General features: G+C 38.4%; 2 protein-coding genes and 1 long non-coding RNA gene across 9 annotated transcripts in view; 2 read left to right on the top strand and 1 right to left on the bottom strand.

Moving 5' to 3' along the window:
* Positions 1-18,182, top strand: part of LOC122975069 (NACHT, LRR and PYD domains-containing protein 12-like) — a 59,824-nt gene that overhangs the window by 16,871 nt on the left and 24,771 nt on the right. The window lies entirely within an intron of this gene.
* Positions 429-12,640, bottom strand: traf5 (Tnf receptor-associated factor 5). The gene is made up of 11 exons (XM_044343627.1): positions 12,521-12,640; positions 9,178-9,450; positions 8,598-8,661; positions 7,659-7,760; positions 5,948-6,112; positions 4,323-4,400; positions 3,845-3,919; positions 3,647-3,739; positions 1,692-1,832; positions 1,364-1,526; positions 429-1,228 (listed from the first exon to the last, which is right to left on the bottom strand). The coding sequence occupies exons 2-11, from the start codon at positions 9,444-9,446 to the stop codon at positions 648-650; spliced, it is 1,731 nt and encodes a 576-aa protein (XP_044199562.1). The 5' UTR covers positions 9,447-9,450; positions 12,521-12,640; the 3' UTR covers positions 429-647.
* On the top strand, positions 14,478-17,770 carry LOC122975437. The gene is made up of 3 exons (XR_006400659.1): positions 14,478-14,566; positions 15,673-15,832; positions 17,683-17,770. It is a non-coding gene; the product is annotated as an uncharacterized LOC122975437 (long non-coding RNA).

Raw genomic sequence — 18,182 nt, 5'->3', positions numbered from 1 at the left:
GGAAGAATGATTACAGCAAGAAAAACAGGTTTCACTGTTCATTTGGGCTCCTGACTGTTGTTTTAAGACACGCTACATCATTTGTAATAGCTTAAAAACATTTCTGTTCATATTATTATTGAATTTGTCAAAGGAGATGATCAGAAATCCTTCCATGTCAGTGTCACTGCTACAGACTGAACCCATGTGTGACTCCACCTTTATGAACTCATGCTGTTTGTACAAACGTACAAGATCTCAAAGACTCCAAACACAACAAATCCGTCAGGATGAATTTTGGGTAAATGTGTGTGGAATATTTCCATCTTATGGACTGATGCAGCTGTAAAACATGAAGTCTGTGGTTTAAATATTTCATCAAATAGCTTCAGTGCAGAGCTGCAACAACAGGATACAGTGTGAATTATACCAAAGAGGAAGGAGAACAGTTTTGTCTTTGTAACTTTAACTTTACATCATGACCTCGTACCAAAGGAACAAAGACAAATAATCCCTGAGTTGATCCTGAAGCTAAAAGCCACAATGTTTTAAAGCATCTTTCACATTAATCTGATTGCATATTTTGCTGAAAACAGTCTCATTGAAAACTGGAGCAGTCTGTGCGGTGCCAAAGTAAAATTAAAATCCTACAAGTGATGGGAGAAAACTTACAGTTGATCTAAACCTGCCATATCCACCTTCACTTTGACGAACATTGTGTCGTCGATGACGTAAGCAGCATTTTGAGGAGTTTCTAGCTTGTTGAGGGGGATGAAGCATGAAAACCCGACAGCGACGTTGCCGTCGGCGGCGGGTCGTTGGAAGCTTTTGGATGTTGGGTCAGGTCTGAAGCTGAGACTGCGATGGTTTCCGGCACCGCTTTGATCCAGAACAGACAGACACACGGTTTGTTTGAAAGGCCACGGCAGCAGAGCGTCGAAGTCTCCCGGCATCAGCACAACGTAAAGGGACAGGTGAGTCCCTCTGCCTTCGCCATCCCCGTTCAGATAAGCTTTGACGGCCATTTTGTAGCCACAGCGCCCGGTGTGGAACGGCACGCTGCTCAGGCATGGTGACTGACCTTTGGCCTCAGCTTCCTGCTTTTTCCTAAAATCCTGGATCTTCCAGATCAGTTTGCCGTCGTAGGACGTCGCCTCGAGCTCCTGCAGGTGCTGCATGTTACGGCTGAGCTGAGCGGCATGGACATCCAGGAGACCTGAGTGACGCTTCAGATTCTCCTCCAAAGTTCCTGAAAGAAGAAAACATCAGTGTTGAAGTGTATTTACTGCTCATCTTGTCCAGAAGAAAAACAGTAACCTTCACTCCTGCAGCTGAATGTAAGTCTGAAGCAGGTTTATAGATGTAAAGATGCAGGTTTTGTTACCCAGGTGCTCTCTGAGGGCCTCAGCTGACGACACTTCCTGGATCACAGCATCCAGAGAGCTTCTGAGCTGCTCTAACTCCAGACCAGAACCGAGTCCTCGAGACTCCTGCTGGATTTCCAGCTGGACGGTGGACAGGACGTCCTCCTGCTTGCTCAGAGTCCTCTGATCATACCGGCAGACGGAGAGGTGACATGTTTATTCATGCTGCTCTGACACTGAGGCCTGCAGATCCTGAATCAATGACTTCTGGTTTTGTGATTATGTAAATAAATAGAGTTGATCAGAGACAGTAAGAAAAGTGACAGTAAGGATGAAACTTGTACTGACCTGAGCTGTGGAGACGATGTGTTCGTGGTTGTTGCTCTGTTGAAGCAGAGGTCTGATTTTCTTCTGCAGCCCAGCCAGCAGTAACGTGTCCGTCTGGACGTCCTGCTGCCTCAGCAGCGCCTCCTCCTGGAGAACATCCATCTGAGCCAGGAGAGAACAGTCTGAGGTAAAACACGTCTGTCACTTGGTTTATCAGAAATATCTGTGATTATTAGCAAAAATTAAATTTGTACTACGTGAAGGTTTATTTTCATAGAATCACAATAATGTGTCTCATTCCCATTCAGTACTTCTATATGTGTCTGGCCTGTGACTGACTGCCAACCTGTCCAGGTGTACCGAGCTGAAACAGACCCTGCACATGGTGAGCAGGTATAAATAAAGGATGGATGATACTTTGACTTGTTTCATCCCAAGCATGAAATAAAACTAGAGACAGACTGTAGAGACTTGAAATACACAGAGAGACGGAGGGAAAATGTTTACAGACAAAAGATACAACAATGCGATAAAAGATTCCTCTACTTTTTTAAGTTGGAAGATTTTAGGCTACACTACAGGGTACTTCTAATAACTTTGTAAAGATTTGGGGCCCTTTTTGCAACATGTCAAAAATATTGCAATCTTTGTGATGCTTTTTGGGTGGTGTGGCGGCAGGCGGTGGGGTTCGGGTTTGGGTTTTGTTAACTGTCTTGTCAGAGTTTGTTAGGTTTGTCTGTTGGGTTTTTCTTTTTTTATTTCTCTCTCTGTTTCTTTTTTGTCCTTGTGTGATTTGTTTAGATGTTTGCTTTTTTTCTGGTCAAGTCATCTATGGGGATTTTTGTATTTGAACCTGTTTGATTTTTATCTCTTGTACATGATGCTTTACAATTTTCTATGTTTATATAAAAACAATTTTGATTGTAACCGTTTTAAAATGTGAATTTTTTGCTCTGAAAAACCCAATAAACAAGGACTAAAATAAAGATACCACGATGTGTACATTCAAACTAATACCAAAACAAAAATAAAATAACAATAATAATCTAAGGCAAATAAAAAGATATTAATTTAATTAAAATGATAATAATATGCAAACCAGTTATTGCTGCAGAGAGGTCATGATGAATGATGAAGAGTATTTGTATGTATTTATCCAAACAAACCAAGTAAACCAGTCAGACTTTAAGGGTTGAGATGATCTTTTTGTAAACGTATCTGTCTTGTTTTAACAAGGTGCATTTGTGAAATAATGAGAAAGTGGCGTGATATAACAAAATAAAAGATACCTTGTTATAAAAAGGAAAGTTTCTTGTAAAAATTTGATATTTAGTGTGTAGTAATAACGAGAAAAATATGTCATAATCACATAAAAAATATTATTATGTGAAGAGGAAAAAAAGAAACTCTTTGTGATGTTGCTTTAAAATATCAACAAACCAAAATTCACAAAGCTAACCTAGGCTGGATTATCAGCCAGGTTTACTTCACATCATCTGGCTCTACATATTCTGATTAATGAGTCCCATGTGAACGCCTCCATCCTATGGTCCTGATATTGAAGAAGGACTTTAATAGTTTTAGTTTCTATTGATCTCATTTGTTGTAAAGTTGTGTTTTATCAAACTGAGGGACAGCTTGTGTTATTCCATCCTATCATGGAACACATGTGAGAAGCTGCTGCCAGAGACTTTTTGGTATTTTTCTTAGAAAATGACTTAAACGATAAATCAGCTCTGTCAGGAGGTTAATCTGGACATGACTAATAGAGCTTTTTTAAACTCTTGTATGGTGGTATATCCTAAATACAGTAAGTATCTTTTTACATCTTAATAGACCTTTTGAATAAGTATATGAGTATGGAGATTTCTAACAGACATGTTACTGTCTGTCTGTGTTCATCTTCGGTCACTCAGTAATGATGTAAAACACTAATTACAGACTCCTGTTTGTGTTCTGAGTCAGATTAAACATACCTGTTGTTCCAGGTTAGTGTTGCTCTTCAGAACCAGCAGCATGTGATGACTGACAGCAGCGTCTTCATGAAGCTTCATTCTCCCTCTCTTTTCCTGCACGACAACGACACCTGATGTCAGGTAATAATGTTATTACAGCAACACAGAGAGCTCTGCCTCCTCCCCGTGGTGTTTTACTCCTTCACTAGATGAACAGACCTGCACAGAGCAGCCGAACTTCTTATAAGAGCAGTCGATGAGAACTTCAGGACACGACTCTCTGTGCTCTGTCAGCTGGAAGAGAAACAGATACAACATGAACTCTCGTTAACGCATTTTCTACGTCTGTTATTTGTGAGTTGCAGACGTCTGACAGGCTGTTTGTGATAAACCTGCTTATGATTTCTCCATTTAAAGGTAGATAAAAGGCTAATTTAAGAAATGATATAACTGGTAATCTAATTTTATGCTGTTTTTCAGCAGGTCCAAGGCCTCGTTTCTCGATAACGATTGATCCTAGAAGTTAAGAGCGTTTCCTAACTGGAGCAGATTCTCAGCCCAAACTGAAAGTCTCACCTGTAAAACATTTAAATCTGGACCAGAGAAGACTCACATGTGCTCCGCTATGTGCCAGCGGGGGCAGCCAAGGTCTAATCTGTGGATCTTTGTTAGGTTTATGATCAGGTAACAAGCTCACCATGTGTCTGCGGACCTTCTGGGAACAGCTGTTTGGACAATTCACCTCCACCTCTGGACACACGCTGCACACATGATCCTGCAGAACACAGTCAGGACACATTGTCTCCATTAAGTGATAAGTTGTTTGATCCACAAAATGTCAGAAAATGGTGAAAAATGTTCCAGATGACGTCTTCAAATGTCTTGTTTTGTCTACAAAGTTATTCAGTTTACTGTCATAAAGACTAAAGAAACCAGAAAATATTCACATTTAAGAAGCTGGAATCAGAGAATTTGGACATTTTCTTCTTAAAAAATGACAATTAACTGATTGTCAAAATAGTTGACAGTTGGTGCTTAATTAAATTAACTGATTTGAATATTGTTGCAGCTATACTGAAAACGCCACACACTCACTCTGTCATGTCTGTAGGTTTACGGGCAGCGAGACTGAGAGTAACATCCGAACATGTTTATTGACAAGCAGCAAAATGAGAAATCTTAAATGTATTAATTCAATTCAATAAACTACAGCTGAGGCTGATGGGAATGACATTAGTTCTGTAGGTGTTTGCTCATAAACCAAAGTATTGAACAAAATTAAAATCTTGACCAAATGACACTAGAGGCGTCTAGATGAAAAGTCAGAGGATCGAAGTTCTTACAGTTTATCCTGAGAGGAACATGAATGTGTGCACAAAGTTTTATGACAATCCACCTGATAGGTGTTGAGAAATTTCAGTCTGGGTGTTGGTCCAAAGTGTTGGACCAACAGACTGACATGGAGCCAGTGTTACTAAAACCAGAAGTCATAAAAGTTTAAACTACAACGAGACTGTAAACTAAATCTGGTCTCTGGCTTCTTTCTTCGCTGCGTTGGTTTGGTGACAAATAACAATGACGTTGGTGTTATCACAGTGAATCTGCAGGACTTCAAAAGTCTTAAAAAGCATCGATTTAGCTTTCCTCAAAAAAGGCATTAGAAGATATTTAAGTCTTAAATTTAATCACAAAGGTCTTAAATATTTTTCTCCAGCCTGACAGGCATTAATGTTAGTTATGAAATGGTTTTTAATGTGATTTTAGCAAAACTTGGCTGGAAAAGCCCGAATCTATTATTCCAGACATCTGACCTTATATTAATAAGTTATTTTTTAATTGCTTAATCTGTCATTCATTCATCTGTTGTTTTTCTGCTGCTTATCCACATCCAGGTCCTGATTAATTAGTTATATTCTTGTTATAAACTGCCAGGAAGTAATGACAAAAATGTGAAATAAATTTAAATAAACTGACATTTATGGTGCTAAACTGGTGTTAAAAATGTTTCATATTTAAAACCCTCTATCATTTGTACTTTTTAGTATTGATGGTTGCCAATCATCTGTGACATTAAAACTTTACATTATTCATAAAATTGAATTAAATCCATACACACTGGCCAAGTAAAACATACTTGGCCAATAAGCTTTATTGGCCAAATATGTTTGAAAACACAAGGAGTCACATATAGTGAAAGATACACAAACAGAAGCCTCACAGCTAAACAAGCACAGCAGGCTAACGGTTCATCCTCTGACTGGGTCAGAAGAGACTCTGTTGGACTCACCTGGTACCGCTGTGACTGTTTGGATGTGACGTTACCTGGATGAGGCTGAGCTGCTGCGGCTGCCTGCAGTGTGGGCAGGGCTCCATGCGGTGAGGGCAGGTGTTGCTCAGGTGTTCCTGCAGGTTTCTCCTCTGTAGCGTTGCGCTGCAGCCTGGATTGGAGCACTGCAGCTGCTCATACTGACACGACCTCAGGTGCTCCTGCGGAGGAGAAATGATGCTGCTGAAAAACAAACTGTAACAGATGAAAGATCCTGGAGGAGATTCAGATTTAATACAAACACTTTAATATAAAATGAAGGGACCTTTAAAATAATGTTCTGGAAACGCTGTATTTTGAGTAATTAGCAGTTAATTGATTGAGAATGATGCAGTTCAGTAAAAATTAGACTCTTGACAATTCCTTAGCGTGTGTGTCAAACTTCATATCAGCATGTTAGATTTTTTCAGTAATTTCCTAAAAGTAGCTGCTGTGCTAACTGTTAATCATCAGACATGCCTTTTTGAAAGCATTATGTAATTTGTTAGTATACGGGATATGTGCTTTATATAAAGTTTTTAAGAAACAACCTAATATGCTAACATGTAGTTTGACACACAAAACTAAACACTCGAAACTTACCAACTAAACCACCTTAACACTTCTTCATATTTTTCTTATATAATTTGTACTAAATTGCACTACCTCTCTGTCCTAAAAGTCAACCCTTAAATAGCAGCAAATAAAATTAAAAAAGCTGTAAAATAAAACGTCACCAAGTGGTCTTTATTGATATTAAGTTCAATGAAGTCTAAACTATTAAAACAGTCTACAGCTCTGTTTTTAAATACTGTGACACCTTGTTTCTCTGATATGGGTATGATGTAATAAGGTCTTATTTAGGGTGGTCATGTGATTTTTGCAACAAACATCTTGCTGCAATACTTTTGCATTGAAAGGTGGACACGGTGTCGAGTCGTCTGCTTAGAGCGTAACATCTCTAGTTAAATGATGGCACGCAACTTAGATTTCAGTAAACTAGTGGAATAAGACAACATGGATAATAACGTTAATGCATCTTGATTCACTGTTTACTGTTGTTAAACTTATGGATGTTGAAAAAAATGTGACATATAGTTTGATATTCTGTCTAAATTACTTTGGCTGCAATGGAAGAGATGGAGGACAAAATCCACAGTCCTCCTTCTGTGCAAAAATGGATTTAAAAGTTTATCTGAAGCTAATATGAAGCTTCAGCATCCAAATGAGTCAAATCAAGTAGATATCTTTCAATGTTAGTCTTTTTAGTGCCAAAGTTCCTCTTTTTGTAACTATTCTTCCACCTGCAGCTCAACAGGGAAACACTGTCCAAGGACACTGCTCATATGGACACCTGACTGCTGGTGTAATACACTGGGAACACTGGGAACTTGTCCTTTAATATGAAGCCTGTAGAGCTATTTCATGTATCACAGACGCCATCTTGTGACCTCTTTTGGTAATGTTTTGAAAAGTCCTAAATACTGTGGATTTGGAAGCTCAGCAGTATGTCTACTGTACATAATTAACATGTAGGTTTATTCCTTTGTTCCTTTTTGTTTTAATGTAGACCACACACACTATATCCACCTAAATCAGTCTGTGGAATAAATGTTTACTGGTCACTAAATTGCCTGTAATGTCTGCTGTGACCAAGTGAGCTCAAATATAGGATAAATATGTCTATAATAATCCTTCAGACATGAGCTGCTGGAGTATAAAGTTTACCTGCAGGTGGTGTAAGGTGAGGACGGAGGTGCAGGATGGGGAGTTGGTACAGTAAACCTCTAAACCGGAGATTTCTCTTTTGCAGCAGTTGTCCTGGAAAACCTGCAGGGACAAAACTCTTTGTTAGTATATACAGATATAAATGATACAATTTATTTATTGATTACAGACTAACATGCCAAAGTGAAAACACTTATTTCCAACATGGTCTCAAGATGTTAAAAGATAAAGAAACATAAAGAAACACAAGACATTTAAAAATAAAAACTAAACAGTACAATCCTGAGATCCAGTTTAAATCAAAAATAATGTGACTTCAATAAGCTGCTCTCATTTTTAACATCTGGATGTGTAGAAGTCTGTTCCTCAACATGGCAGCAGTGTAAAAACAGGAAGTTCTGGCTACATTATTCACTCAACACACACTGGCTCTGCTGTTACAGTGACGCTGAGTGTGGATCACCCTAACCCTAACGCTAACGCTATTCCCTAACCCTAACCCTAACCCTAACCCTAACCCTAACCCTAACTCTAACGCTAACCCCTAACCCTAACCCTAACCCTCATCTGCTGTCAGAGGAACTAAACAATAATGTGACATAATAACATGAATGAATTGTGTGAAAATATATAAATAAACCAATTATTTGTGAAATAATTTGACAGTTTTATTAGTTTGTTTTTATGTCACTAATGTATTATATTTGACACTTTATGCACATGATTATTTCATAAAGTCTTATTTTACGCTCTGGAGGAATGACATCACAACATTTCATGACAGTTTTTGCTATTTCTTGTGTAAAAGTGTAAATCTGATTTGAGGCACCTGAGGACAGATCAGTGAGATCTTTAAGTGATTAAACTGTAAAAATACATCTTATCAGTTAAGTCTAAATGTATTTCTGTGTGTTGGTGTGAATGTTCATGTTTTCTGACCTCAGCAGGAGTGATCACGTGTCCGTCCACCGGACACGCCGGGCTGGACGGTGAAGAAGTCTCCCTGAAACACAAAGCAGACACACCGCAGACTGAGAGAGGAAGATGGTCGATAACGAATAACGATTCAGACAACTCAGGTACCAGCGAAATGAGATCCTGCTCTGTTTGAATTGGTGTAGTTGCCATGGTAACAGTCATCAAAAGTTCAGTTATCATCATCTCACACAGATTTTCCACAAAGAAGCACTAGTTTGACATTGTTCACTACAAACCAGGTATGTTTTAAAGTGGGCTGTCATCTTAAAATGTGTTTAAAGGTGGTATGTCTCAGTGTAAGCATGTTTTTAGGTAGAATGTGTCATTGTGACTTAAGGTGGACTTTCTCAGCACATGTATGTTTTAAGGTGGATTGTGTCATCATAAATATGTTTTACGGCGGTCTGTATTATTATGAAATGTATTTTAAGGTGGTCTGGGTCATTGTGAGAATGTTTTAAGGTGGACTGGGTCACTGTGAGGGTGTTTTAAAGTGGTCTATGTCACTGAAAGGTATATCTTAAGGTGGACTGGCCCATACAGTAGTCCTTGGAGGCAGTGGAAGCAGTAGATGTGTCCGCAGGAGTTCTGCTGGGGGTTGAGCACGACTCCTCTGCAGACGGGACAAACAAACTCCTCCTTCAGCTTCAACACAAACTTCAGGCAGTGCTGGATGGAGGTCAGCTCCGTCTCCCAGGAGCTCACGGGGCCCGTCGACCTCATCCTGGACTCCTCAGACCTCCTCAAGGACTCCTCAGACTGCAAACTGGACTCCTCAGATCCTCCCGTCTTTGTGTCTGCTGTGGCCATGAGCCTGCAGGAGGCCACACCGAACAGATAAAGGTGATTTAAAAGACTTGATGAGAGATTCGCTAATTTTAATTTCCATTGTTTGGATCCCTCGTTGCTCTCCAGACTAGTGAAATGAGAACATATGACTCTGTATTGACATTTTATAATTAAATTAAAATGATGACTGGATGCATGTGTGTCTACCTGACTGACAAATTATGATCAATCTGTCACTGTCATTGTGCTTAATCATGTTGATTTGTTGTGTCTGTAAATCGAAATATAGCAACTTTTTAAAAATGATAAAAAGCAGATAGAACAATAACTTTTCTTGCCTAAAAAGTAGAGCTGCAATGATTAGCTGATTAGTTGCCAACTATTAAGTTAATCACCAACTGTTTTGATAATCGATAAATCATTTTGCGTCATTTTTTTAAGAAGCAAATGTACAAATTCTCTGCTTCCAGCTTTTTTAAATCTGAATATTTCCTGGTTTCTTTAGTCTCTATGACAGTAACTGAATATCTTTGTGTTGTGGACAAAACAAGACATGTGAAGACGTCGTCTCTGGGAAACACTGATCAACATTATTTACCATTTTCTGACATTTTTAAGACCAAACAACTGATCGATTGATCGAGAAAATAATCAACATATTAATCCATAATGAAAATAATTGTTAGTTGCAGCTCTACTAATAAGAGTCGTGTCAGAGTTTGTGCAGCTCCAACAAGCTCAACCAATCAAATGGTTCTGTTTGGGTTTCACATGTTAAGTGATATCAGCCTGAGAGGCAGAACTCTCGGTAAAGTTCTTTATATAATAGAACTGAAATGGTGTGTTGATGCCGACAACAACAACGACAACAACAACAGTACTTCCAGTCAGCCATGGATGAAGCTGCTGCTGAGTGCAGATAACAACAAAGTACGTCTCTAGTCTCAAAGTGCAACACAGAACATAATATTCATGTATGAGTCATCTTTAGCCAAATGAGTAATAAGATAAGCTGTTACTGTTATCCATCACTTATTAATGGGAAAATGACATCTGCCTGCAGCTACAACCCCAGACAGAGTTATAAATAAATAAGACATATAGGCCTGTGTTTCCACTGCGCCACTTAATGACCCTCCAATGAAAAGTCCTTAAAATTGCCTGCCAACTCCTGATTTATGGATTATGAAGTTTGGACAGTGGGTGTTTATTATAATATTACATAAAGGTATTTTTTCTTTGATTTTTCATTTAAATATATATAAGTAGCATTACAGTTTCAGTTGTATATCCTCACTAGACTCTATAACAACGGCGTCCAGCTGCCAAAATCCAGATGAGAGTCACCTTCAGTTATGATCTCACAGCTACAAAGCTTAAAGGACGGTTCATAATTTTTCATTTATGTCATAAACCAGCAGTCAGGTGTCCATATGAGCAGTGAAAGAGGTTTTCCTCACTGTAATCATTCCTCATGTTCATACTGGATATTAAAAGATCCTTCAAATGTGCTTTCAATGGAAGTGATGGAGGCCAAAATCCACAGTGTGTCCACACAGTCATTTAAAAGTCTGTGTGAAGCTTCTATTCAGCTTCAGCAGTCTGAGTTAGTCATATCAAGTGGATATCTGACACATTTACAGTCTTTTTAGCATCAAATTCCCTCTTTGTGTTTCCTCGGACAGTGTTTCCCTGTTGAGCTGCAGGTGGAAGAATAGTTACAAAAAAAGGGACTTTGGCACTAAAAAGACTGTAACGTTGAAAGATATCTACTTGATTTGACTCATTTGGACGCTGAAGCTTCATATTAGCTTCAGATAAACTTTTAAATCCATTTTTGCACAGAAGGAGGACTGTGGATTTTGTCCCCCATCACTTCCATTGTAAGGTCATTATGAAGGGATCTTCTAATGGTCAGTATGAACAGGAGGAATGATTACAGCAAGAAAAACAGGTTTAATGTTCATTTGGGCTCCTGACTGTTGTTTTAAGGCACACTTGAAAAACTGTGAAGTTGCCCTTTAAGAATGGAGTGGCTTTTATTTTGCCCCGAGTTTCACCTCTCAGGCTACATATAATCTATTGTCCTTCACTCTGATTGGTGGAAGTTGTACCTGCAGTTCAACAGGATGGCCTGCAGACATTACTCAGGGTTAAAAAAAAAAAATACAAACTCTTCTGCGTGTTTTTACAAAAAAATCCTCGTGAATCTGTGTGTTTTAGTAACAATGCGGCTGATATTCTAGAAGATGATCATCAGTCACAGATCAGACAGACAGAACAGAGCTGCTGGTAGTAAAGATGGAAATATAACTTTCTATCATCAACTATCAGGAAACTATGGCAACATTTTTAAAGTAGTGTTAAAGCATAAATCATACAACTGTTTACATCTAATTTGAGAAGCTTAATAACAAATCTCCCTATACGTCTAATGGGCTCTTATCGATTTATTGGTTTATAAAAAACTGTAAATGCAGGAAATAACATTCGCCTTTTAAAAAATGAAACTTGGACTTCACGTCTCTTCTGAAAGCAAAGCTGCACTCGACTAAAAGAAAAAAGGAAATAAAATTGTTGAAAAAATGTATGAAATGAGATCATAACCGCGCGCGATCAGGCGTTATAAATTCAAATGTCAGCGCCACGTGCTGACACACACGCACACACACACACACACACACACACACACACACACACACACACACACACACACACACACACACACACGCACGCACGTTAAAATGTGACTGTAATGATAATGACCTCCATCAACAGTCAATAAACACATTAAACACATTACAGTCAGTTTGTTGAGATGTTTGAGTTTGAGGGGAATCCCCGCTGCTGCTGCTGCTGCTGCTGCTGCTGTTTCTATCATCCAAACGGAACCAAACATCTGAAATCTGTTTTACTGCGTTGATCACTTCAACTACAGTTGATTTATTTCACACTTGTAGACTTTCAGCTTCTGTGTAAAGAGTGAAAGTCGGGATGTTCCCGCTGAGGAAAGGAGCGTCTTTACTTTCAGTTTCTTCTCAGAACATTTCACACACACACACACACACAAGTCACATTTTAGTGGATTTTCTTACCGAGTCTCTGAAATCCCTGAAATCACCTCCTCACCGCCGGCTGTCAGTCACAGCTGATCGATCATCATCCGGTATTGATTATTATTCATGGTCGATACGATACAGCAACGCAGCTGTAGAGGAAACTACAGGAAGTGACTTAACATCAACAACCTGCTGCTGCCGCTCTTATTACTTCTGCATAATAACATATATCATATATCATATCATATCATATCATATCATATCATATCATATCATACTATATAATATAAAAGAAAAGAAAGAAAATATGAATAAAGAAAACAATTTTAAAACAATTGTGACCACCTGTGACAAAGTCAGTGAACAGGTCTGTTAATTCTGAAGTATAATAATATATATTATTGACAAAAACTGGGTCAAATTTTAACATAATGGGTTTTTAGTGTTCAAACTCACACATGAACAGATTGTTATTGCACAAGTGAAACTAGTGCTGTAGAATAACTTCCTATTTTTTCTGATTTGATGCAACAGGAATCCACCGTTCTGACTGCAGTCAAAACATGCTGTCAGCAGTCTTCAAAAAGTCAGTCAAATGTATTTTATCTTGTTTAAGATGTTTGTTGGTTGTCTGATCAGATCTCCACTAGAGAATGAAAGCAGAGCTGTGTCCTGGCAGGAGGCAGCTCTTATTTCAGTTGTCCTCTTACTGCAAATACGAGGACCAAGAGCACAAATACACACACTTTCACTTTGTTGGACTAGACTCTTTCATGCAGTGCATATTTAAATGCACTTTGTCTCTTTAAAACAGAGTCTGGAGTGTGTTTAGATAAATGACTGCTGGCTTCTCAGGATGTGATGCAGGCCTGTTGCAGCCTATGCAGGCCCATCACTGTATTGCAGTATCTTTTTTTTTTTTTTTTTGGCAATGTTTATTCAAGATTCAAGATTCAAGAACTTTATTGTCATTATGCAAGCACAGCTAAATTGCTATTGTGTCAGCGTCAAATGGTTCAATTTGAGGTTCACACACATTTACTTCGCAGATTATTATATTAGTACAAAATATAAGCAATATAAAGCATAAAATGTGATTAACGGTTAAAATACATTACATACAATTCAAAAGTACAGCAAAGGTCTCATGTACAGATATAAAGTGATGGAGTATTGGAGTGTTGAATGACACGTGGTTGGTATAGAAATACTAAACATAATCAGTGGCTTAAAGTGACATATAAGTAAATAAATATTGCACATGCCCAGTGATGGCAGCGTATTAGATGTCTGAGCTCAATAGTGCCACAGCTTTTGGGAAGAGGCTGTTATTCAGTCCATTTGTGCGTGAACAGATGGGAGGAGCTTAAACAGATGGTGTGTAATGTCATTTATGATGATCTTAGCCCTCCTCACACAGCGAGTGCTGTGAGATGTTCTAGTGATGGCAACTCAATGCCATAGATGTACTGTGCTTACTGTGTTATTAATAACAGAGAAAAGATAGATTTGAGTCCATTTTTCACAACCATTTAGTATTAGAAAAACACATTCAGCATTAACATTTAATTGCAGGGTATAAAGGAGTGAGGTCTGCATACTCAACAACATTTATACATGTTTTAGAAAAGAAGAATAACATAAACTTTATGTGTCCTTCTGTCCAATAATGGTCAAATGTCTGAATAACAGAATTTAAAGACGGCAACATGTGAGGGCTACAAAAAGTGGACAAAATAGGCCTGTATTCATACAACACTTAAAAGTATGGGCCCTGCCTAAAAATACTGTTTAAAAATCATTTGATGTAAAATGAGAAAAGTAAGTCTGATATATACAAAGAAGTTAATGTAGTGGGTTGGAAATGCCACACGTTGAGGTTTTTTTTATGTTAACAGACACCCCCTAATTTTTTTTTAATTATTTGAACTAATCTAATTCTGTTTCTAGTTTTGACATCAGGTCAATACTCAAAGACGTCAGAGGATGGCGCTCTAATGCCACTGTGGACACCTGAAGAGCTCAATGCCCACTGGTTGGAGCAAAATTCAAACTTTGGCTCTCTCCCTTATTAATCCACAGGTATGTTAAAACTTGCTTTTCTATGATTAGCTTTGTTTAATATCAACTGTGAAGGCATTACAAATCGTTCTGTGAAGTTGTGACACGGTTTTGAGATGTATCTGGAACGTTATTTTTGTTGCTGTGTGTCTTGGTGGGCGCTGCCATCGAGAACATTTACTTCCGTGAATTTCGGTTTTTCTGTCTTGTCAATGGAAGTTACAGACAGTTGATTATGGTAACATACGAAAATGTGTTTAAAGATTGTTTTAGAGTATAAGCCCGTCAGCCGTGAGTTAAATGTGAGGAGAAATGCTATATTCAAAACAGTTTCACTTCTGGTCGCTCGTTAACAGGACGTAGTCGCGCCTTTGTGTTCGTTCAAGTCTAACGGGACGTCTCAAGTCTCTTATTCCATCTTTCTTCGCCTTCACGGAAGTCTTTTACCAACTTTTACTAACAAACAGCAATATGCCCCCTGTATTGGATATCAGTTATTGATTGGACGCTGCAGCTGATCTGACTGATCTGATAAATCACTGCAGTTTCACACCCAAGTGGAGACAGATTATAGATTCAATTTTAGTGCATCATCTAGTTAAAAATCTGTTAATTGTCGGTCTGATCAACAAAAGAACCATTAACAACTTTCTTCATGTATTAGAAAGGTTTTTCCTTTCATGATGTTATTTCCTCCATTAAACTGTTTCCTGCTGACAGACAGACTCTTCCTGACTTTAATTTGATCCATACTAACAGTTAAACTAATCTACCTGTGTATTAATGGCAAACTGGAAAACTATGAAAAGAAAGGACATTGAAAAATGAAAATTGCCATTACATTCTGTTAACGGGTCTACGATACACTTTACTGATATTTAATTTAAAAAAAGTCATAATGAATATGTCATATTTTGGGAGTCGGGAGGCTGACTGCTGCAAGTGTTTAATTTGTTTCTCTCATGGTCGACGTTTTTACCTTTTTAAAAATATTTTGCAGAGTTATGATCAGAATTTGTCAAAACTAAACAGACAAAAGTAGAAACGCAGTAGGTTGATTAACAGCTTGAACGTGTTTTTCTCTGTGCTGTAGAGTTTTACTCACTTGTGTTTTGCTTCTTTTGCAGTAAAAATAGACAAGCTGGTAAGGCTCCCGAAAACCAGCCAACTGATGCCTCCAGCTGTCTCCATCAGTCACGTGACCCCCACTTTGCAGGTCATAGCGGTCCATTGAGAGTCTCTGATGCAATAACACCTGGACTGAGATGTCTTGCAGCAAAAAAATAGGTTAGTAAACTCAGGAAATTTTAGCATTGCTTAGCTACATTTAGCTTGGCTATGTTTGACTGAGTTTGTTAGCTAACGTTAACTGTTAGTCAGATCCAGTCAGCTATCACGTCGGGCATTTGGAAAAGATTTTCCAAGTGATTTTCTCTGCTTTTTAAAAACTGAATACAGGTATTGTGTGAGTCTGTTGCCCTGACAATTTTCATTATATTAACCTGCACCCAACCATATCCTTTACCCCAACCAGTCATATGTCTAACCATAACCATAACCTAAGCCCTCACCCCAAGGTGGTGTATGGGAAATACAATTCTATTACCATACTATTTGAAGGGAGAACAGACTTGAGCACAATACCATCTCCATCATTTCACACTTAGTGCCTACCACCACTACAATTACTGTCAGTGCTGACTATTGCCACAGTTTAACATTGCTAAATGGTAATGATGTTAATATAATTGTAGTTTGTAGAATTGTCAGCCAGTTACAGAGGTAGAAAACTTGATGAGCACTACAGGCAGCACGTGTTTTAACAGTTTGTCCTGTAATAATATTACTTACAGCCCCTGAATCTGTGTAGTAATGTGTCTGTTATTAATTATGAACAAGTAGTGTTGCCAACTCTTTTCAGTTGAAATCAGCTAAAGGCTGCTTAAAAAGTCATTTTTAATTTTTTTTCACTCTGCACACACATAAAATAAACAGATATAATAATAATGATAAACTTTATTTGTATAGCACCTTTCCCAAACAAGGTTTACAAGGTGAAAACAACAAACAGAACGATAGCACCATCAATACAACAGTAAATAAAATAAAGCAATAAAACATAAACATGGTAAAAAAACTAAACAATAAAACTAATGGTGTGTTAAAGGTAAGATTGAAGGATCCCAGGATGGATAGACTATAAAGATACATAAAGACTTTGCCCTCCTAATCACCTCTGGAAAGTTGTTCTAAAGTCTGGGGCCACTGACGGCAAACACTCTGTCACCTTTGTTTTTAAGTCTGGATTTAGGAAGCACCAGGAGAGCAGCATTTGATAATGATAATCAGGGCCTGTGACGGCACATGGGGAGTTAACACTAGGACCACCAGCATTCTAGCACCCCCTACAGGCGCCGCAACGGTCTCCCAGACCGTCATGTGTAATTTCATTGTTGCGTTGTTGCAACCCTGCAGGCGTCTCGTAATAAGGGAATCAACATACTGCCGATGTAGTCAGACAAGCACTGCCATTTATTGTTTAGGGTAAAGACAATAATAAAATGTATAAGCTTTCTGCTTAACAATTAAACACAAGATAAACAGATGAGGAATCAAGAGAGACGAGGAGCAGTGCCCCTGACAACACAGCTACCAGGGACATGGGGGTACACACACCCCTCTGCCATGTTAAGGTGGTGACTCTTGTGGGGGCCTTACAGTGTTTCATAAAAATGTTACTGCAGTTGTCACAAATAAAAAAACTCCTGAAAAGATGAAAGAAAAGAAAGAGAAAAGAACATCTTTAAGATGACTCCACTCCTATAAACAGAGTTTTGATACTTCAAACTGTTTGGCAGTGATGTGCAAATTAATTTTGCAGCAGAGCTGCAGAGACAGGAAGTGAACAGTTTTTCTGCTGAGGTCACCTTTTGGTTTTTAATTTTTTTTTTGTTTTTTTTAACATTCTTGCTTCTGAAGGTCAACAAAATTTCAAATTTTTCAATTTAAATATGCCAGTCCCATCCCATGTATCACATTTTTACCAAGATAAACCCCTACTACACACTTCAGTTGTTGATGAAAGGAAAGTGAGTTCTGGTTCGTGTTTCCTGATAATTTTGTCTGTTCCCATTCAGCTACAACTCAGAGAGATGCAGGAAACACAACAATCAGCGCCCAGAATGGAAGTGTTGTCAGCCAACCTCAGTTAAGCGGTGTTCATGTTAAAGGTTTAAATGTTGCTTTGAGTGGGTTTGATGGTGTTCACATTTTAATATTGTTGATAATAAACCCACATAGAATTTAGATTCAGTGATTGGCGGTACCTTATTGCTGCTTTAACAGTATTAAATTGTACATTTTTGCAGAGCTAAGCAGTGGTGCTTCAGTGCTCCCTGCTGGTGATACATGGTTATAGCACACCTGGTAAATGGCTTTTTACAATTACTGTACATTCAGTCTTGTGTCCCTGCATTGAACACGAGACCCCCCCCCCCCCCCCCCCCCACACACACACACACACACCCTCATGGCAAGTTCTTCATGTTGAAAATATTCTGTGATTTTAACAGATAAAAAATGAAGACAGAGGAGGACCTGTTGAAAACTCTGGAGGATTTGATAGAGAAGGACTTTG

This window comes from Thunnus albacares, chromosome 3 (assembly GCF_914725855.1).
Source record: "Thunnus albacares chromosome 3, fThuAlb1.1, whole genome shotgun sequence".
NCBI lineage: Eukaryota > Metazoa > Chordata > Actinopteri > Scombriformes > Scombridae > Thunnus > Thunnus albacares.
This window is presented reverse-complemented; position numbering and strand designations above follow the sequence as displayed.

Excerpts from the sequence above, each read along its gene's own strand:
- traf5 (XM_044343627.1), bottom strand. The coding sequence starts at position 9,446 with ATGGCCACAGCAGACACAAAGACGGGAGGATCTGAGGAGTCCAGTTTG. Across the intron at positions 7,761-8,597 it reads ACGTGATCACTCCTGCTGAG|GTTTTCCAGGACAACTGCTG; the intron begins GTCAGAAAACAT and ends TTGTCCCTGCAG. Across the intron at positions 1,527-1,691 it reads ACATCGTCTCCACAGCTCAG|AGGACTCTGAGCAAGCAGGA; the intron begins GTCAGTACAAGT and ends CGGTATGATCAG.